The sequence below is a fragment of the Colias croceus genome, chromosome 30 (genome assembly GCF_905220415.1).
Source record: "Colias croceus chromosome 30, ilColCroc2.1".
Classification (NCBI taxonomy): Eukaryota; Metazoa; Arthropoda; class Insecta; order Lepidoptera; family Pieridae; genus Colias; species Colias croceus.
In genome coordinates this window covers 3,032,217-3,055,230 of record NC_059566.1, presented here as the reverse complement: position 1 = coordinate 3,055,230, position 23,014 = coordinate 3,032,217, and the positions used below count along the sequence as shown (strand labels likewise).

General features: G+C 36.3%; 1 protein-coding gene across 3 annotated transcripts; it reads right to left on the bottom strand.

Annotated features, from left to right (window-relative positions):
- Nucleotides 1–802: 802 nt before the first annotated feature.
- LOC123704713 (zinc finger protein 254-like) lies at nt 803–22,442 on the bottom strand. 3 transcript variants are annotated; one of them, XM_045653152.1, is made up of 16 exons: nt 22,154–22,442; nt 21,200–21,235; nt 19,966–20,058; nt 18,117–18,251; nt 16,924–17,417; nt 15,654–15,870; nt 13,764–13,894; nt 12,947–13,021; nt 11,852–11,990; nt 8,006–8,121; nt 7,027–7,159; nt 4,928–5,059; nt 4,134–4,241; nt 3,718–3,810; nt 1,528–1,704; nt 803–857 (listed from the first exon to the last, which is right to left on the bottom strand). In XM_045653152.1, the coding sequence occupies exons 2-15, from the start codon at nt 21,221–21,223 to the stop codon at nt 1,534–1,536; spliced, it is 2,061 nt and encodes a 686-aa protein (XP_045509108.1). In that variant the 5' UTR covers nt 21,224–21,235; nt 22,154–22,442; the 3' UTR covers nt 803–857; nt 1,528–1,533. The 3 variants fall into 3 exon arrangements, with proteins under 3 accessions (XP_045509108.1, XP_045509110.1, XP_045509109.1); XM_045653154.1 differs by having other exon boundaries at nt 16,924–17,402; XM_045653153.1 differs by lacking the exon at nt 3,718–3,810 and having other exon boundaries at nt 4,041–4,241.
- Between the last annotated feature and the right edge of the window lie 572 nt (nt 22,443–23,014).

Genomic DNA, 23,014 nt, shown 5'->3' with positions numbered 1-23,014 from the left:
CTTAACTACTGAACCAATTTGCATGAAATTTGCTATAGAGATATTTTGATACCCGAGAAAGGACATCGGATAGGTTTTATCCCGGAAATCCTACGGGAACGGGTTTTTCTTTGAAAACGCGGGCGAAGCCGCGGGCGGAAAGCTAGTATGTATGTAACTCATGAAATAATTGTATTACCACCGATATAATTGATAAGTGTAAAGTGAAGTCCCATGTCCCCAAGTGGGGTAAGGGGCAGATGCATTATACATTATACATCTGTTTCACTGATCGATTTTCTTAAGGGACAAGTAGGTGATCAGTCTTCTGTGTCCTGTCAGACCGAGACATTTTTTTTTTCTTCGTCTCCACCGGGAATCGAACCCAGGACCCCTCGGTTCTACGCTCACGCGTCAACCACTGTACCAAGGAGGCGGTCGATAAGTGTACAAAGTTTGAATTAAATCTGTCCGTTTAAAGTCAAAATCGAGTGTAAAGGAGTCGGTTACATACAGACATACAGGTGAAGCTAATAACAGTGTGTTAAAAAATACAATTTTGTGAACTTTGCCAGCATCACTACATAGTATAAAACAAAGTCGCTTTCTCTGTCCCTATGTCCTTTTGTATGCTTAAATCTTTAAAACTACGCAACGGATTTTGATGCGGTTTTATTAATATGTAGTGATTCAAGAGGAAGGTTTTAGTATATCATTTATAAGGTTCTAGACAAAGCGGGCAAAGCCGCAGGTGGTAAGCTAGTATTTTATATTTTACACGAAAAAATTATCTTTAGAAAATTTTCTGTATTATTTTTATATGTACGAATGTTTTGTATTAAAATGCATTTCTTCATCCAGATTCTCCATAACTTTACCTGAAAAAAAAGCAATAATTTTAATATGTATATAATATTATGTGTAAATACGTTTACAAAATACAAATCAGTTCAAGTTAGGTCGTAAAAAAAAAAAAAAAATAGTTTCTTCACAACTAACCCCCCTCCCCCTTTTACCGCCTATATACTCACCCCCCACTAATCCTCGACACTCTGCAAGCAACGCCAGGCGTCCTCGTTAGCACGTCTCGACCATTTAGACCATAGTTTCTTCAAGTGCATTATATCCTACCTATATCTAAGTAACCCCCTTTTTTCACTACTTAAGTAACTTCCACTGTATTAACTAACGAAGCTACTCCCCTTTTTTAAATTTTAATCCCTATTTCCCATACCCCCTGTTTTTATACTAACCCCCCACTAATCCTCGACACTCTGCAAGCAACGCCAGGCGTCCTCGTTAGCACCTCTCGACCGTTTCGCCCACGGTTTAATCAAGTACACTATATTCTACCTATACCTAACCCCCCCTTTTCTTATCTACTTAGACATCCCCCCACATTTTCCCCTTAGAATCTTACCTCCCACAATTTTTCCCACATATCCCTACCAATAATTGAATAACCCCCCCTTTTATTCACTAATTACCTAATCCCACGTATTCTTCCCCCCACCCCCTTCATCCCCACTTTCCCACCTATATACTCACCCCCCACTAATCCTCGACACTCTGCAAGCAACGCCAGGCGTCCTCGTTAGCACGTCTCGACCGTTTCGGCCACGGTTTCTTCAAGTGAACATGTTCAACATGCGCACGCAGTTCGCCGGACGTTGTGAACGCTTTGCCGCATGTATCGCATTTGAACGGCTTGAGACCGGTGTGGATCTGTTCCAACAAAATAAAATAAATACTAATATTATAAAGCTGAAGAGTTTGTTTGTTTCTATGTTTGTTTGTTTGTTTGAACGCGCTAATCTCGGGAACGACTGGTCCGATTTGAAAAATTCTTTCGGTGTTAGATAGCCCATTCATCGAGGAAGAATATATATCATCACGCTAAGACCAACAGGAGCGGAGCCAGGCGGGTGAAACTACGCGGCACAGCTAGTAAATAAATATTTCGGGACTATTTTCACACACGGCACGATCTGATCCCATACTAAGCTTTCGCTTGTGTTTTAGAAACCAGATGGCTGATAAACATACATGTATAATTTTAAATAAATACTTATATAGAGATAATAGGCATGACGACAGTATCCATAAATGATCGTATTAGTGTTTTTAAGGGAAAATATATAATAAATTAATTAAGTATAGTGACTTAAAAATCTTAAAAACATTAAGATTAATGAGATTATCAATAAAATAAAACATTGAAATTCTGCAGTTGGCCATTTTGACTAAAACACGCGTGACGTCACGCTTAAATAAACAACTCACGTCAGATGTATTTTGTTGTTATGAATATGTTGAGAATACGCATTTTTATTTATTTTCTATTGTTTCACGTATGCTTTATCGACTCAGAACAGAAATATAATTGCGAATTCACGAATACGTGGTTTCGGGGTTCTTCGCGCCAACTTTTACAATCATTTCTTATTATTTTCTCGCTTGAAATAATTACTAACACATTTTTGAGAATTATTTTTATGTGGATTCACACTGCAATACTGCACACCACATATAAACTTTGAAATTCGTTTCTATAACACATATTAAATAAATATTTTTTTAATTTTCTTCGCAATGCGTACAAATAATTACGTATTTACTAAATCGTGACGTCACGTCTACGCCATGACAGCTGCGAGCTGTTTTGGCACAGTTAATAAATATTTTTTGAAAAATGGCTTTTATCTTCGTTAAATTTAAGTATATTACCGAAATATAGGGTTATTCTTGTATAGTAAACGTATACACACATTATGGAAGAGGATTTAAAAATCTTTCGTCATGCCTATTAACACCCAGACACTGAGCAAACATCTATGTTCATCACACAAATACTTGCCCCGGGTGGGAATCGAACCCACGACCAATGACTTGGAAGGCAGGGTCGGTCTACCAATCAAGCCAACCGGCCAGTCAAAAAGGATAAATCGAACGAATAAATAATCAATCAATCGAACGAATAAACAATCGAACAATCAATCAAACGAATAAAATCAATTGATTGATTGTTGAATGAACCGTATATCAATCAGATTTATAATTAACTAACTGTTTCCCGCGGTTTCACCCGCATTGCTTCGATCCTGTTGGTCTTGGCGTGATGATATATAGCCTATAGCCTTCCTCGATAAATGGGCTATCCAACACCGAAAGAATTTTTCAAATCGGACCAGTAGTTTTTGAGATTAGCGCGTTCAAACAAACAAACACACTCTTCAGCTTTATAATATGTATAAGTATGAATGAATCGATGAATTAAATAATCAAACAATCGACTAATAAACATATATCGATTGTAAACATACATCCTCGCCATCCTCAACCCATATTCATCATCCTCAACACATCCTCGTCATCCTAACCCATATTTTCCATCCTCAAACCGTAAAATACTCACAAACATGTGCCCACGCCGATTATTATAGAACGCAAAGTGTTTCCCGCAAACTGGACACTCGTAAGACGGTCTCGTAGCGCTATGCACGCGCATGTGAAACACAATGTTGGTCTTACTACTTGAAATTTATATATCCTCGACATACCACTATCATCTGTAAGTTAAAGTATGCTAACACCATAACTTCCATCCTCAAGCCCTCCTAGCCATCCTCAACGTATCCTTGTCATCCTGAACCCATCCTCACCACATCCTCGTCATCCTCAACACATCCTCGTCATCCTCAACCCATATTTTCCATCCTCAAACCGAAAAATACTCACAAACATGTGCCTTCGCCGGTTATTATAGAACGCAAAGTGTTTCCCGCAAACTGGACACTCGTAAGACGGTCTCGTAGCGCTATGTACACGCATGTGAAACACGAGGTTGGTCTTACTACTTGAAATTTATATATCCTCGACATACCACTATCATCTGTAAGTTAAAGTATGCTAACACCATAACTTCCATCCTCAAGCCCTCCTAGCCATCCTCAACGTATCCTTGTCATCCTGAACCCATCCTCACCACATCCTCGTCATCCTCAACACATCCTCGTCATCCTCAACCCATATTTTCCATCCTCAAACCGAAAAATACTCACAAACATGTGCCTTCGCCGGTTATTATAGAACGCAAAGTGTTTCCCGCAAACTGGACACTCGTAAGACGGTCTCGTAGCGCTATGTACACGCATGTGAAACACGAGGTTAGTTTTTTGCGTAAAACTCTTGTCACAGCGGTCGCACTTGAAACGTTTCTCGCCTGTGTGCACCCACATGTGATCTTTTAGCAGCGCTTTGCTCTGAAAGATTGAAAAAAAGATAGATAAAGATACAAAGATAAAAGAAAATTCCATCTACAATGTGATCTACAATATAATATAGATAGATGAAATCAGTTACAATGTTATGAACATTGTAACTGAATAGTTTGGAATAGTTGTAAAATAAAAATAAAAGAGCGTGCGTGCCGAGCACACGTGTTAGAAGTGAAACTTCTTTGGCACAATTTAAAGATACCAAAATGATGATATATATTGATGCAGTAGTGTTTTCACTAAATTCGTCTTACAAAATAATGTCGATGTTTCACATCCTCCAGGAATAATCAAATTTTTTGAAGTGAAACATCTTTAGGCGCGTTGAGAGTAAAATTTCAATGTTGCGTCATGGCAATACCGTCTCGTCACGGTATAAGGCGACGAATTTGATACCTTGGAATCTTGCCAAAGAAGTTTCACTTCTGACACTTGTGCCCGGCACATACGCTCTTTTTATATAATTCAACTAGCTTACTCCCCGCGGCTTTGCCCGCTTTGTCTAAACCCTAATAAATTATATAAGTACTAAAACCTTCCTCTTGAATCACTCTATCTATTTAAAAAAACCGCATCAAAATCCGTTGCGTAGTCTTAAAAATTTAAACGTACAAAGGGACATAGGGACATAGAGAAAGCGACTTTGTTTTATACTATGTAGTGATACGAACCTGAAATATACGTCCGCACTGTTCGCACATGGCCGGTGTTTTCATGGCCGGGTACTTGGTTCGATTCTTGTCCGGGTGCACTCTGCGGAAGTGCTGGGCGTATAGACGCAAACCGTTTAATTGCACACCACACTGTAATAAAGGAAAAATATATTAAAATGTGTATTGGATAATCATAATAGATACAACTGCCCGGAGTTGAGTGGATTAAATCTACACTAATATTATAAAGCTGAAGAGTTTGTTGGTTTGAACGCGCTAATCTCAGGAACTACTGGTCCGATTGGAAAAAATATTTCGGTATTAGATAGCCCATTTATCGAGGAAGGCTATAGGCTATATATCATCACGCTAAGACCAACAGAAGTGGAAACACGCGAGTGAAACCGCGGAGCGCAACTAGTAAATGTTACGTATGGGAAACTTGAATAGATGATGTCAGGGCAGATTTGCTGTACTTTGTTGAAAATCCTTATCCTTATCCTAATCCATCATTATCCTTTCCTATCCTTATGAAAGGGTCCATTTAAAAGGATCCATATTATTTATTTACTAGCTTTCCGCCCGCGGCTTCGCCCGCGTTATCAAAGAAAAACCCGCATAGTTCCTGTTCCCCAGGGATTTCCGGGATAAAACCTATCCTATCTCTCAAGTTGGATCGAACTGCACATGGTGTGCGAATTTTATTATAATCGGTTAAGTGGTTTAGGAGTCCATTGAGGACAAACATTGTGACACGAGATTTATATATATTAAAGATGTAACCATAATAATCGTATTTCATTTCATTTATTAGTAACGATTATTGAAGATGAAACGTGATGATATTTATAAGGTGATGATGTTGATGATATGGTAATAATAATAAGGTGAAGATGCAAAATTTATAGCGAACTAGAGGTCCGCCCCGGCTTCTCCCGTGGTACATATTTCGCAATAAAAGGTAGCCTATGTCCTTTCTCGGGTATCAAAATATCTCCATACCAAATTTCATGCAAATTGGTTCAGTAGTTTAGGCGTGATTGAGTAACAGACAGACAGACAGAGTTACTTTCGCGTTAAAACTTGTCATTCCCATGAAATTTTCCTTAGAGTACGCGAGCGAAGCCGCGTCTATAGAATCTGTAGTTATGAACTAGCGGTCCGCCCCGGCTTCGCCCGTGGTACATGTTTACGTTTTCTCTCCATAAGAACCATCCTTGTACTTCAAGGAATATTATAAAAAAAGAATTAACGAAATCGGTTCAGCCGTTCTCGAGTTATGCGCTTACCAACAAATTTTGCGATTCATTTTTATATTATAGACTAGCTTTCGCCCGCGACTCCGTCCGCGCGGAAAAATTAAGAAAAGTTAAGATTTATTTTTTTTCTACGTATTTTTCCGGGATAAAAAGTATCCTATTTTATGCCCAGGATAATAAAGTATAATACCAAGTTTCATCGAAATCGAACCGTTAGTTTTCACGTGATGCCTGAACATACAGACAGACAGACAGACAGACAGACACACAAACATTTTTTTAATCACATATTTGGGTTTGGTATCGATCCAGTAACACCGCCTGCTATTTATTTTTTCAATATTTTCAATGTACAGAATTGACCCTTCTACAGATTTATTATATGTATATAGATTGTGTATAGGTTTTACGTCATTTGTATAGCTTAATGTAAATGCGTATGTGTTTTATGCTTGCATTACAATAATAATAAAATAAATAAATATTTCAGGACAATTGTTCACACACGGCACGATCTGATCCCATACTAATCTTTCGCTTGTGTTATGGAAACCAGATGGCTGATAAACATACATATATAATCCATACTAATATTATAAATGCGAAAGTAACTCTGTCTGTCTGTCTGTCTGTTACTCAATCACGCCTAAACTACTAAACCAATTTTCATGAAATTTAGTATGGAGATATTTTGATACCCGAGAAAGGACATAGGCTACTTTTTATCCCGGGAAAATGACGCAATCCCGGAAATCCCACGGGAACGGGAACTATGTGGGTTTTTCTTTGAATGCGCGGGCGAAGCCGCGGGTGGAAAGCTAGTTTTAAATAAATACTTATATAGATAATAATTATTACCTGTTCACAAGTGATCACCTCAGCGGGGTTATCATCATCCTGTCGATGCATCATCATCCGTCGATCACCGCGTCTAACGGCCACGCCCTTTTCTAGCGAACTCATGCTTTGCGAATCGTTGCGGATTCGATTCCTGTGAGAATTAATTATATGTTAGAAGTAACTTTTGATTTAATATTTTTGTGGATGAATAGTTGTCATTATAGTTGTCACTATTTAATGTCAAAACATGCTACATAACACTAAGACACATAAAACTGAAAGAATGGAATAAATTCGATCGCTCTGGCGGGTCACGATTTGACTTATATTATATAACTAGCTTTCCGCCCGCGGCTTCGCCCGCGTTTTCAGAGAAAACCCCGCAAAGTTCCCTTTCCCGTGGGATTTTCGGGATAAAACCTATCCTATCTCTCAAGTTGGATTGAACTGCACATGGTGTGCGAATTTTATTATAATCGGTTAAGTGGTTTAGGAGTCCATTGAGGACAAACATTGTGACACGAGATTTATATATATTAAGAAAGATTGTAAAAAATGATATTTATGTAGTGTGACATTGACATTCTATTGTTAATTTTTGCATGCCAATCAATTGGCGATTTGTGCTGAACAATGAATTATGTTAATCTTCCACATTTCTTGCAAAATAAATCATTTCATTTCATTTTATTTCATTGAGTTGGTCTGGCATCTGCCCCGGAATGGCGCGAAAGGATGCGGGTTCGAGTCCCGCTCAGTGAATGAATTTTTTCTATCTAATATATAAAAATCAATGCCACTTTTCGTTGTAATTCCATAACTCGAGAACGGCTGAACCGATTTCGATAATTCTTTTTTTATTATATTCCTTGAAGTACGAGGATGGTTCTTATGTAGAGAAAACGTAAACATGTACCACGGGCGAAGCCGGGGCGGACCGCTAGTTCTTTATAAATTTATATGGATAACTAGTAATTATCACACAAACACCACTCACGGATCGCTATCGCTGCTGTGTTTCGACGACAACTTCAAGTGTCTCGAATGAGCCTCCTCTGACACGAACTTCACGTCGCATATTTCACAGTATGGCCCTTGTAGAGTTGCTTGTAGCTGGGGAAATGGTTAAATGTCTTAAATAAATAAAACAATAAAGGACAATGAGTAATGGTGGGCCCACCTCTCAATAGAAGTGAGAAACTCACGAATGAATTGGTATTTTTATACCGAATAAAACTTAGTATTACATCAAAGGTTAAAAGTCAGTACTTTCGGAGTTATACTGTCATAAAAGTGATCCCAATCCCTGCAATTAATTATCGTAGTTTACTTCAATATATTACCGAATAGTGTTAGAACCGTATTACATGTAAATTATTAATTACCGTAATAATTATATTATAATTTACCGTATTAATTGATCGAAACCAAGTTGGAAGAAACGCGATAACACAATATTATTGTACTTGCTTGACCGGACGGCGAACTGTAGGTACTTGCGCTCATATAATATCTTTGATTTGGTACCTAGGAGTTGGGAGATAACAACCATTCCTGGCCCCCGCGGCTTTTTTAAACGATGTAATTGTAATCGATGTACAGGACGACGAATAAATCTTATTTAAAGTGAAATACGTGTATTATTACCATTGTACCTTATAAAAATCCATAAATAATAAGTTAGATTAAAATACTTTAAGACGCCGAAAGTACTAACATTTGACCATAGTTGTAATAATAAATAATGTTCCGCTTAAAAAGCCCTATGCAATCATTGAGATAATATTAATATGGAGCAGACACCACGAACAAAATCTGTGCGCCAAGCGCGGCGGCGCGGGGCGCGCGAATGACGGCTAGACAGTCATAGATTATGCGATGTCACTGACTCACCGCTATAGAGGCGACACTTTGTTTCATTCTGTCTATTTTATTGGGTGCCACTCCTTACATGCACGTTGACTTGAAATTTTCTTTGTACTTACTTAATATTTATTTTAGGTATAAACTGACTTTACTACGTGGGGCTAACAATATCTGGCATATAATATAGGATGATGTAAATAGTGACGTCATATGGAATAATTTAATTTTTTTCGTGTTTTAGGTTCAGTCAGGGCTATGGGAAGTTTTATTCCTTACAAATTGAGCCTTTTTTAGAAAAAAAAAATAATGTTTCCCTTTCTTCACGGCCCAGACATGGAAACCTTGAATAGAAAAAATATTAATTACTTATCTCTGAACTAGCGGTCCGCCCCGGCTTCGCCCGTGGCACATATTTCGCAATAAAAACTTCTTTCTCAGGGTCTTAAGATTGTCTGTGCCAAAGGAGAATGCCCATGAAAGTATGGACCACAGTACAGTGTTGCGTCAATGCCAGAGTGGTTTTGGAGGGTTCTTCGATATTCAAAAGATTTTTACCAATTGATTTTTTTGTGATAAAAACAGGGGTTTTCAAGATATTGAGAAAAATGTGAAATAACCTCAAAACTTAAATAACCCCGATTTAGTTAGGTTTATGTGTGATTTAGGTAACATTTTATCGTCCAAAGGTTATTTTTCGATTAACATATTTAATATATGCGTAGAGCTTATGCTTTCAGACAAAGTCTATCTGTTCATCGGCTAGTGTAGGTAGGCACCAGAAATCTTCCGGGACGGATTTCAAGAAAACCTAAATATATACTTAAAAAATGCCAATTGAGTTTTTATTCGGTTTACATGTTGTTGTTGTTGTTGTTGTTTGAATCATTTTTTCACTACATATTCGAAGAAAGAAACAAATAAGAAATAACTGGTTACCTACCAAGCTATGTCATAATAATATTTTTTTTATATATACATATTTATATTATTTTACTTCACTATCTTTGTTAAAACAACCTACAGTGTATAAACAATACCTTAAAGAGTGATTTTATGTTAATTGAATTTTTTTGTAATTCAATGAAAACAATAATATAATCGATATTAATACATTTAGCTATTTACCATAGTAAATGTAATAAGTTACCGCTTGGTTACCGTGGTAACCGGTAATGGACACTAAATCTATAATAACGGATCTAAACAATTACATGTCTTATTAGATTTTACAAAACATTCCCTGTTCAAAATATATTTTCCGATGGTAAGAAGGCCTCTAAATTGCCGAGATTTTTTTTAATAGTATTGTTGTCTTGATGCATGAGAAAAACCAGTACCAAAAATGGGCATTCTCCTTTCATCAAAATCGGTCCAGTAGTTTATGAGCCTATTAATTACAATCAAACAAACAAACAAAGTTTTCCTCTTTATAATATTAGTGCAGATAAATAAATAATAATTCAATTATACGTTCAAGTCAGTAGCTTATACAATATCAATTAAAAACTTGATTAAAATCAATTAACAAAAAAAAATTGGTGATTGAGTAATTGATTTTCATATTTCATGATTTCACCTTTTTTCAATTAACAACCAGTCTATGCTTTTCTAAATATGTAAAATTATTATTTTATACTATAAAAATATACGCCAGCAAATATTACTAACAACACTTATTTCATGCCCAATGTCATATCTTAAATTTTTAATCTATGACAAAATGTCGCCCGCCAAAAATTTTGCTCTAACTAAGTTTTAAAAATTATTATCTAGTTACTTACTGATGAAAAGTTATTCCTTTGCACTTTTCCGTATTCTTTGTATTATTTGTGCAATATCGTAACACACACGTAGGCATATTTGATGCGTTTCACTTTAAAACAAATAAAAAATGAGCGTGACGTTCGCGCCAATGAGCGAGCAAGCGACTGAGTGCAGTTACGCCACATGACGTATGTTGAGTGGAACATAAGTGATGTAGGCGGTATCGTCTCCATATTAATATTATCTCAATGTATGCAATGGTATATTACATGTTACTATTGCGGGGTGGGCCCAGACTCCATACATTTGTTTCCCATTGTCCTTTATATTTCAGGACAATTTTCAACTAATATTTATAAATTATGTGGATGGATGTATGTTTGTTAGTATTTCAAGCGAAAATCATTAAATTAACTTTGATCATACTTTGCAGTGATGTAGCTTATGTACCAGAATAACATAATATGAGCTATAGAAATATAAATGACCGCTTCCTTGGTACAGAAGTTGACGCGTTAGCGTAGAACCTAGGTTAACGTTAGGTCCCGGGTTCGATTCCCGGTGGAGACGAAGAAAAAAAATATCTCGGTCTGGTAGGACACAGAAGGCTGATCACCTACTTGTCCCTAAAGAAAATTGATCAGTGAAACAGATGTATAATGCATCTGCCCCTTACCCCACTTGGGGACATGGGACTTCACTATAGAAATATTAGCATTATCCCCGGATTCTCGTCTTTATGTGAGACTATTATACATAAGATGCTTTTGTGTAGTAAACTTCTAAAAACTTAAGGACTTAAATATTTTAACGCATTGTAACGCATTTTGGAAAAATGTAATTATCAAAATGGGAATAAAACCAGTTAAAACTGACCATATCAGCTTAAATGGTTGCTAAAAACGGTCATAAATCCAAAGACTTAAAAAAAATTTTTAGTCCCAGCTTACGTAGAAAATATCCCCAATTACTACCGTCAAATACTGCCAAAACGGCGTATGTCACTCGGGGAGTGGGGCGGTTGCGCTATTGCATGCTATGCCTTCAAGCCACACCTCCGCCCGTCCCCGTGGGGAGCGTGAGGTTTTTTCGTTACGGAATTTCTCGATTCGCTCCCCGCGCTCAAGGCCCGCGATAGAAGCTATGCAATAGCTTAAAATCCTATTATACAATTACTACCATAAAAAACGGGTTTAAAACCGTCAAAACTCACCGTATCAGCGGCCAATCGGTGTTTCTTCTTCTTGTGAACGTCTATACCCTTCCTGCTAAGGAATGTATAGCCGCAGAGTTCGCACACGAAATCGGATACATGTTTGATCCTCACGTGGCCCAGGTAGGTTGTCACTTTGCTGGAAATGATGGGATTTTTGGTTAGATGTAGCTTGATAAATATGTACTTGATGCAATTTAAAATTAGTAATTGAAAAATTATGATGCTCTCGGCGGGATTCGAACCCGCGAATCTCAGATTAGATGCTATGACATTTCATTATTCAAAAAATATAAAATTTTTCAAAATAATTATCTTAAAATTACTTTTGCCTCTATAAAAATAATGAAAACCCAAAAAAGTACCCATATATTGTTACTAGCTTTCCACCCGCGGCATTGCCCGCGCAGTCAAAGAAAAACCTGCATAGTTCCCATTCCCGTGGGATTTCCGGGATAAAACCCATCCTATGTCCTTTCTCGGGTATCAAAATATCTCTAAATCAAATTTCATGCACATTGGTTCAGTAGTTAAGGCGTGATTGAGTAACAGACAGACAGACAGAGTTACTTTCGTATTTATAATATTAGTATGGATGGTGTTTTTTTAAAATGTACCTATGCATCCTTTCGGCCTTTGCCTCCTAATTTTTTTTATCTACTACGAACAAATTCGGGGGCGAAAACTGTATACTATACTAATATTATAAAGCTGAAGAGTTTGTTTGAACGCGCTAATCTCGGCAACTACTGGTCCGATTTGAAAAATTCTTACGGTGTTAGATAGGCCATTCATCGAGGAAGGATAGGCTATATAATTATAATCACGCTAAGACCAATAGGAGCAGAGCAATGCGGGTGAAACCGCAAAGCGCAGTTAGTTATAGATATAAATAAATTAGCTTACCGCCGGCGGCTTCGCCCGCTTTGTTTAAAACCTAATAAATTAAATACTAAAACCTTCCTCTTGAATCACTCTATCTATTAAAAAAACGCATCAAAATCCGTTGCGTAGTTTTAAAGATTTAAGCATACAAAGGGACATAGGGACAGAGAAAGCGACTTTGTTTTATACTATGTAGTGATAAATACTCACTCAAACTGACTGGGACAGTGTGGACACTGATATTTGGTTCCTGCGTGCCATTTTTCATGCTCCCTTGCAACACCTCTGAAAGAAAGAAAAAAAAATATGTTTACGTCTCGAAATTAAAAAAAAAAAAAGACTTTTTATCAAATTTATTTCGAAGTGAAACTTCTTTAGGCGCGTTGATAATAAAATTTCAAGGTCGCGTCATGGCAACGATTTTCTAATCTTTGACTTTCCAAAGAAGTTTCACTTCTGACACGTAAGCTCGGCACACACGATCTTTTATTTTTAGAGGTATGTACTTATTAACACACCTATATATTATTAGTTTCACATTATGTTTGTATGTTACTGACTCCTCGATACTTGATTTTGACTCTAAACGGACAGATTTAATTCAAACTTTGTACACTTATTATGGATCGGTGAAAATACAACAATTTCATGAGTTTAAGCGTGAAAAAATGCAATGTTAGACGTAACATTTGATTTCATAATTTTTTGGATGAATAATATTCACTATTTCCTGTCAAAACATGCTTAGCTGTCGAATACTATAAATTGCCACTTTCTTTGGACTCGTGGCGCATTTGTACGAGGGGGGGGGGGGGGGCTCGGACGTTGTTTATACGACATTTGACACAACTACCCTCATTTTACAAATAGTCGTTGACTTGCTGCGATTTGTTATCAACTACCTACATCAATTAGGTAGCTGTGTATCGCAGTACATTCTTATTACATTCAAACTAATATTTAGCCCGGCCTCGCGTGTTATTTCTTATAGTACTATAATATATATAAGACAAATAATAATAAATACCTATTTCTCGTGACAAACGGACATCCCCTACAACTGAATTGCTCCGTGTGTTGCGATGTGATGTGCTTGCGCAGGGCGCGCCCGGTTTTCAGCCTAGTCTTGCAAATGAAGCATTCGAATGCACCGGATTCCTGAAATTTGATGAAAATAATAAGTATATTTTTTTTTTCTTTAGGCATCGTATACATCTACACTAATATTATGAAGAGAATTACATGTCCCGCAGCCGGAGGCCCCAAAAGAAACTCAGATATACTTAGAAAGAGAAACTACATTTAATGACTAAAGTGAAACTTTTACACCCATGTCTGCACGATGCAGACCGGAGTCAAAGAATGAATTTATACATTATAATAATTATAAAGACGTAAGCTTGGATGCTAACTAAGGGAAATCGCACCCACATTCTATTCCCGTGCGAACGGCGTATTCGGCAGTTTTGTATGAAGGCAGGGCCGTAACTAGAGGAAAACTTTGTTTGTTTGTTTGATTGTAATGAACAGGCTCATAAACTACTAGACCGATTTTAAAAATTCTTTCACCATTCGAAAGCTACATTATCTACGAGTAATATAGGCTATATATTATCACGCTAAGACCAACAGGAGCGGAGCTACGCGGGTGAAACCGCGCGGCACAGCTAGTCATATACATTATTTCTCCCTCCATTCTTTTTTTCAAAGCCAATAATTTATTTATTCAATTAGACTTCTTCTAGAAATATCCATCTTTATATTTTTTTATGGTTTTCGTAAGTATTGTATTAGTCGTCCATTTTTTTAATTTTGAAGTTTTCTTTACAAAATTTCTGAAGTTACAGTTCCGACTGGCTGCGTTTGTTTGTCTGCTCTGTTTGTGTGTGTGTTTCTTGTATTGTAGGTTAAGTGTCTTAAATTGCTTTTGACAAGTGTATTTATCATGAAGTTGGCTTGGTTAAGTGTCTTAAATTGCTTTTGACAAGTGTATTTATCATGAAGTTGGCTTGGTTAAGTGTCTTAAATTGCTTTTGACAAGTGTATTTATCATGAAGTTGGCTTGGTTAAGTGTCTTAAATTGCTTTTGACAAGTGTATTTATCATGAAGTTGGCTTGGTTAAGTGTCTTAAATTGCTTTTGACAAGTGTATTTATCATGAAGTTGGCTAGGTTAAGTGTCTTAAATTGCTTTTGACAAGTGTATTTATCATGAAGTTGGCTAGGTTAAGTGTCTTAAATGGCTTTTGACACAGTTTTAGTGTATTTTATAGTGTTTTTAGTGTCTTTATCAATGATTTTTTGTAATTTTTTGCGATTGTTCGTAATTTTTAGCATTTTTTTTTTTTTTTTTTTTTTTTTATTGTACAATAGGGGAGCGCTTGGCCACAATCTCGCCTGATGGTAAGCTGAGATGTGGCCTAAGATGGAGCGCGCTTCCCTAAAATGTACCTGTTCACTCTCCTCTTGAAGACCTCCAAATTGTACTCGTCGGGGAACACAGATTCAGGAAGCATGTTCCAGTCCCTAGCGGTTCGAATAAAGAATGACGATCCGAACCGCTTTGTCCGGGTACATGGAACGTCAACCATGTGGCGATGCCTGGAATCTGTGCGCCTCGACGAACGATGGAAAAATGGGGATGGCGGAATTAGGTCGTGCAATTCCGCAGCGCACTCTCCAAAGTGTATCCGGTAAAAAACCGATAAACTTGCCACTCTGCGACGGTGGGCGAGGCTCTGGAGTTTTTTGCCTACTAGCTCATCGTCGTTTATTAAAAGCATGACATTGTTAGCAATAGTGTGCAACAGTAAGCCTTTCCCCTCATGTCTCGCTCGTGTCTTGTGTCTTGAGTCGTGTGTCGTGTGTCGTGTCGTGTGTCGTGTGTCGTGTGTCGTGTCGTGTGTCGTGTCGCTCACCGCACTGTGCCGCACGGCGTGCGCGTCGTACCGCGCCCGCACGTGGAAGCCCCTGAAGCACACCTCACACTTATACGTCGCGCCCAGATACAGCTCCGACTGGCTGCGTTTGTTTATCTGTTCGATTTGTTCTTCGTACGTCAGAGTGGTGATTGTGAATAGATTCTCGTCTATGTTCTCGTTTGTGCGACGGCGTTTCACGTCGGAGGTTTTGAATCTGTGGAAATAGTAATGGATAGATAGACCAGGCGTTCTAAAGTAGTTTCTGGCACTGAGACCTTGATTTATTTTACGAAAAATTCAAATCGTACAATACCAAAGTTCGAAATAAATGCAATAGTAACTGTGATATTTGAATTGTATTCATGCTTGTTATTTCTATATTTATTTGTATCCTCAACTAGACTGTATGTGACTGAATGTGTATTTTTTTAAAGAACTTAAATTTTTAGTGGAAACTTTGCTGATATGTGTATAGTTTGTTATCTCTTATTTATAAGATATATTGTATTGTCTGTTTCCCAAAGATAAATAAATAAATGAGAGACCGGCTAGACCGCTACGGTGCTGGACGCTAACACAGCCGTAATAAAGTTGAAAATCGCGTGCGCTCTTTGATCGCGTTCGAGCTCGAAACTAAATCTTGTAAGTCTCAATTCTTATTTCGTTTATAACTAAAGTAATAATTGATCTAGAGAAAAAATATCTTGGGATTGGATAGTAAACTATATTTTCTTATTGTTAACATTTATTTTAGACATAGAGTCCAAGTAAATCTTTAAATAAATGTAATAAACCTTGAAAAGGCATAATTTTTGAATAAAAAATAAATCGAGCGAAAATATTACAATTACGTAACTGTCTTGTGCATGGAAAGAAAAAGGCCCAATAAATCATATACTAAAGTTCCATTTTGATTGTATGTGTGACTGTTTCAGAATATTAATGCAAATTCACATAAAATTTAGGGAGCCTCCTCTTAAATAGTCTAAGGTAATTTTTGGAACAAATTTTCCATTTTCAAGTTTAACAGAACAAAAATATGAGCTTCAGTTATTTTTAGGTAACAATTGAATGAGACTGTTTTGTTCATACGAATCTTGAGTGTTTCATATTATAACGAAGTAAATTCACAAATAATGCAATTTAAATTAGCTTTTTTATTTATATATTAAGCAGAATTTTACTCGTATAATTTGAAATAACACTAAAAAGTTCAAAAACACATCCCATTTTATTGAGCAGTCTTTCCCCACCTTTCAATACTTACTTATCAACCGTCGCCGTAGCGCTATCTTCTGTTCTATCTTCTATCTTAACCTTTTCCTTTTCATCTTTTCCCTCCATTTGCTTTATCTTTTCCAAATACTCTTTCACTTTGACTTTCTTTTTAACTTTAACTTTGTTTTTAACTTTACTCTTGACTTTGCACACTTCACTCAATGTCTTATCGTCTTCACTGACGAAACCGCATTCCTCAAAAAAAATCTCGTTACTTTCAACTTTAACTTCAACAGTTTCTTCTGTCTTCTCTTCCTCGTTATCTTCGTAGCCATCATTGTTAGTATCAAAGTCGTCATTTTCGACTTTTTGGTCGAAATGGTCGACTTTCGGTTCTGCGTTTGGTGTATTATTGTTATTATATGACGTGGTAGAGTTAGGTGTGTCTGCGTGTAAAAAATGGCTAGATAAATTGGATTCTAGACGATGGTTGCATCTGTCTATTGATTTCACGTGGCGTACGGTTATCTGAAAATGCGGAACCTACGTTAATATTGCAGGAAGTCGGATTAATGCTAAAGTCACAATGAAATCGAATTTTACTTCAATATATATACGTTTTATTTTAAGACATAAGGCTATAACAAAAGTGTTCACACCTTTTGTTATAGCCGAAACTAAAATCTACCATACTTGTTTATCCACTTGAAAAAAATAGAGATTAAAAAGTGATAGGACAATTACTAAAACCCAGAAATAACAATATTGTATAAAAATGTCTTAGAAATATCGACAATGTTCATATTTTTGTTGTTGATGATGATGATGATAATGGTATTGCTGTTGACGTTTATGTTGTTGAGGATGATGATGATGATGATGATAGCATTGTTGTTCTTGACTGACCGGTTGGCTTGGTTGGTAGTGGCCCTGCCTTCCAAGCCAGAGGTCGTGAGTTCGATTCCCACCCGGGGAAAATATTTGTGTGATGTTTGCTCTGTGTCTGGGTGTTAATTATCTATATAAGCATTTATTTAAAATTATATATGTATGTTTATCAGCCATCTGGTTTCCATAACACAAGGGAAAGCTTAGTATGGGATCAGATCGTGCCGTGTGTGAAAATTGTCCTGTCCTGAAATTCTTGTAGCAGTAGATGATATATCTTACTGAAACGCATGTAACATGTTCTTTGTAATAAATAAATAAATAAAATAATCTCTTATTTTTGATGATACTCACAAATTTGTCAGAATTCAGCATGTCCAGCAGAAGGCTGTGTGCTCTAAGAGCCTTGCGCCGCAAGCTGTGCGCGGACACCAGGCGTTGCGTGCACTCCCAGCATAGCTTTTGAGGCAGCTTGTCGGAAGCAGATATCTGAAAACGACATTTTTTTTTATAGTTTGAATATTTAAATTATTCATTAGAGTTTCGTACTCAAAGGGTAAAACGGGACCAAAATGCTGAGACTTCTCTGTCCGTCTGACTATCACCGGGCTCTATGTCTTGAATATATATCTATAAAATTTAAAAAAAGAGCATGTGTGCCGAGCACACGTGTCAGAAGTGAAACTTCCTTGGCATTGCCATGACGCGACCTTGAAATTCTACTCTCAACGCGCCTAAAAAACTTTCACTTCAATAAGTCATTATTTTGAATAAATAACTTAACCGTTTTCTAATGGTCTGAATTGTACACATTGAAATGGGACTAACTAGAAGGCCTTTCGGCTTTCAAATAATAAAATCATCAAAAACGGGTCAGCCAATCGAAAGTTCAGTAAAAAGTTACAGTCAATTGCCCAAAAAAATTACAGTCAAATTCAGAACCTTTTTAAATTTTTTTAAGTAGAGTAAGAGAACGGACACGCAAAAAAAAAACACCTGAATCCTACTAATATTATAAATGCGAAAGTTTCTGAGGATGGGTGTGTGTTTGTTAGTCTTTCACGCAAATTCTACTGAACCGATTATAAAGAAATTTAGCACACTTATAGGGGGTAACTTGGATTAACACATAGAATAGGTTTTATCCCGGAAATCCAACTTGAACGGGAACTATGCGGGCTTTTCTTTGAAAACGCAGGCGAAGCCGCGGGCGGAAATCTAGTAGTACATATTAATCAAGTATAACATATTCACTAACGACTCTATACACTAATAATTCAATAATCGCTTTCGGCGACGGCGAGGCAATTTTATAATAAAAAATTCACACTCAGACGTCGAGTCTACCCATTATAGTGAAATATGATTATGTATTCTTTTCCATTAGCAGTAGGAAATCGATAAAAATTTATAATGCATCTGCCCTATAGCTAAAAAGGGTACACCTGACAGCTGGCTACACTTTAAAAATTAAAAGCTTTTAATTGATTTTAAACATGATTTATTAATTACTAGCTTTCCACCCGCGGCATCGCCCGCACAGCCAAAGAAAAACCCGCATAGTTCCCGTTCCCGTGGGATTTCCGGGATAAAACCTATCCTATGTCCTTTCTCGGGTATCAAAATATCTCTATACTAAATTTCATGCAAATTGGTTCAGTAGTTATGGCGTGATTGAGTAACAGACAGACAGACAGATTTACTTTCGCATTTATAATATTAGTATGGACTAGCTGCGCTTCGCGGTTTTATCTGCGTGGTTTCTCTCCTGTTGGTCTTAGCATGCAGAAAAATGTCGCAAAAACAGCAATAATACTCCGCTAAAATGGATGGATACATCTGTACAATACATACAAATATTATAAAGCTGAAGAGTTTGTTTGTATGAACGCGCTAATCTTAGAAACTACTGGACCGATTTGATAAATTCGTTCGCTGTTAGATAGCCCATGTATCGAGGAATGATATAGGCTATACATATATCATCACGCTAAGACCAACAGAAGCGTAATACATATATTAAAAATTTCGTTTTTAAGAATACTTCTTCATGTGAAATGAACGCATTTGGATTATACTTATATAACATATAAGTTATTGAAATATCTAGTGCATAAAACTTAGGCACTTCTAGCCTATAATACTCGCGTATCATGAAAATACTAAGTTACAACTTAGTATTATGTATTACTTAGGTACTTACCGGTATCCCCGTCACCTCGTTGAATATTTGATGCAATTTGTGCCCAGTCAGGTCGTACATCTTTACGTCGATGTCAAGGCACATGCGACATACCTAGAAACATCAATCATCATTATATTCAACTAGCTTTCCACCCGCGGCTTCGCCCGCGCCGTCAAAGATAAACCCGCATAGTTCCCGTTCCCGTGGGATTTCCGGGATAAAACATATATGTCCCGGGGTAAAAAGTAGCCTATGTCCTTTCTCGGGTATCAAAATATTATCTCTATACCAAATTTCATGCAAATTGGTTCAGTAGTTAAGGCGTGATTGAGTAACAGACAGACAGAAAGAGTTACTTTCGCATTTATAATATTAGTATGGATTCTAGACTGAAACTCCAATAGTCACTTGGGGTCACTCAAAATCAGTGGTGGTAAGGTAATGCCATCATAAACTGAGTTGGATCCATTTGTCAAGTCACTCACTGCCACATTACTGTTCTTAGGAATAAGATTCTTTTTACTTATTATTTTCTAGCGTTCTAGCATACATTCCTTACCAATCAGGGTTGCCTGGAAGAGATTGCTCTTGAGCAATAAGGCCGCTTTTTAGTACGTAGGTATGTGCCGTGTGTTTTCATTGTATTTAATTATTATAGTATAGCTTATTTATGTTTGGTATATTATCTACACTAATATTATAAAGAGGAAAACTTTGTTTGTTTGTTTGATTGTAATGAATAGGCTCATAAACTACTGGACCGATTTTAAAAATTCTTTCACCATTCGAAAGCTACATTATCCACGAGTAACATAGGCTAGGTTTTATCCCGGAAATCCCACGAGAACGGGAACTATGCGGGTTTTTCTTTGAAAACGCGGGCGAAGCCGCAGGCGGAAAGCTAGTGTACAATAAAGAATAAATAAATATAATACATTTAATCAAAGTATCATGTTAATTCGCATAATGCAGCAAATATAATAAATATTTAAGCAATAACCATTGAAATAAGATGTTCGAAATACATTTGTAACTACTGCAATGCAATATTATTAAGCTATTGCATAGCTTCTATAGCGGGCGTTGAGCGCGGGCACCGAATCGAGAAATTCCGTAACGAAAAAAACTCACGCTCCCCACTCCGACGGGCGGAGGTGTGGCTGAAGGCATAGCATGCAATAGCTTTACCGCGGCAGTCCCCAAGTGACACATGTCTTTTTTTTATATTTAATAAATAATATAGATTACATACCCGAGTCAAAGCTGGATCGTCCATTGTGGAATTTACCTGAAAATCAAATTATAATAATTAGAAATGTCTACTAATATTATAAAGCTCAAGAGCTTGTTTGCTTGAACGCGCCAATCTTAGGAACCATGGGTTCGGTTTGAAGAATTATTTCACTGTTAGATAGTCCATTTATCGAGGAAGGCTAAAGCCTATATATCATCACACTAATACTAATTTAAGAGCAGAGCAATGCGGGTAAAACTGTGGGGCACAACTAGTAAAAATATATGCTATCAATAATATATTATGATGTTGAGAATTGAGATGCAGAAAATTATGATTAATTTTATTTTTTAAACAATAATTAGTAAGGCATAACTGCCAGTGTAATATATATATATTTTTAATTGCAATACTTTGAAAGCTGAAACCATTGTACTATAGGTATATGATAAAATTCTGCATATGGAGAGATGAAGTTAATGAAAATAATGTATTTTCTACTGTGGCAATATATTGTTGAATGTTTTTAATGTGATAAGAAGTATAAATGTAAAGAAAACAAAACAAAGCAGGATATTCCTTTGAATTATTGAAATGAATATTATAAGTACACATTTAGGGACCTATGCTTATTTCTCAATAGTAAAATAAAAAAAGGTATTTCATAATATTTAAAAATGAAAAGTCGTTTATACGTACACAAGACCGTTCAGAAAGAGCGCTTTTTACAGACACAGCTGTTAATGTTCGGTAAAGAACGAAGTGTTTCATCGTAAATAATTTATTGAAAAAATCAATAAGTGCAACAGATGTAACAATACCTTCGCACTCCGCTTTTTGCATTTAATACGTTGAATAACTCAAATTATGTCTATTTAAGTAAGAATTTATTATTGAAATAGAATTTTATTTACAATAACTTGCGTGTAAAAAATCGATTTTTGCGTATCAAATATAGTAAATTTTACTTACAAATTTGAATATCTCGTAACTTCTGTTTGATGTTTTGTGTGCAGCAGCGTAGTTCCGAATATAATACCGGGTTTAAACGATTTGTATGTAATATTCACATAAAATAATATAATATACGTCGATTTTTATAGGCACGCATAAATATAGGAAACTTGCATAAAATTCCCCGTTACCACTGTATAAAGGGGAAAATCTATCAAATTATAATTTTTTTAGTGTAACAATTATTTAAAAGATACATAATCAATAAAATAAATTCAATTATTTATTTGTTTTGAGCATTCTGACAACAATTTATTATTGACAAGTGCAAATCTGACGCAGTCGCCATTATGCATTTAATATTTAAGCCATTCATACACAACCTTTTTTGCTTGCGCAAATTTTTTGTTTGCGCAAATTTTACATATTTATTGTCAATAATTTTTAAAATAAATAATAATAGGTAGGTAGTTTGAATAAGATTGAAGAGCTTAAGTTGAAGCTATATGTTGCATCGTTGATTGAATCTATCGATAATTCATGAAATGTGTAATATTATATTGCTATTTGCTGTGATCATTTCCTGTAAATTCTTATTCTTTGATACGTTTAGTTGTTTAATAACTGTTAGAAACATGCGATTAATTATGATACGGTATATTTCTCATTTGCCCTACCTAGTTATTGCATTTAAAATTTTAATGACAATAAGAGTAGGTAAGGCCATATCCATACTAATATTAATATTTGTCCATGTGATATTATAAATGCGAAAGTAACTCTGTCTGTATGTTACTCAATCACGCCTAAACTACAGAACCAATTTTCATGAAATTTGGTATGGAGATATTTTGATACACGAGAAAGGACATAGGCTAC

Excerpts from the sequence above, each read along its gene's own strand:
- LOC123704713 (XM_045653153.1), bottom strand. The coding sequence starts at position 21,223 with ATGGACGATCCAGCTTTGACTCGG. Across the intron at positions 17,418-18,116 it reads TGCTGAATTCTGACAAATTT|GTTCCGCATTTTCAGATAAC; the intron begins GTGAGTATCATC and ends ATATTAACGTAG. Across the intron at positions 7,160-8,005 it reads CACAGCAGCGATAGCGATCC|GAATCGAATCCGCAACGATT; the intron begins GTGAGTGGTGTT and ends TAATTCTCACAG.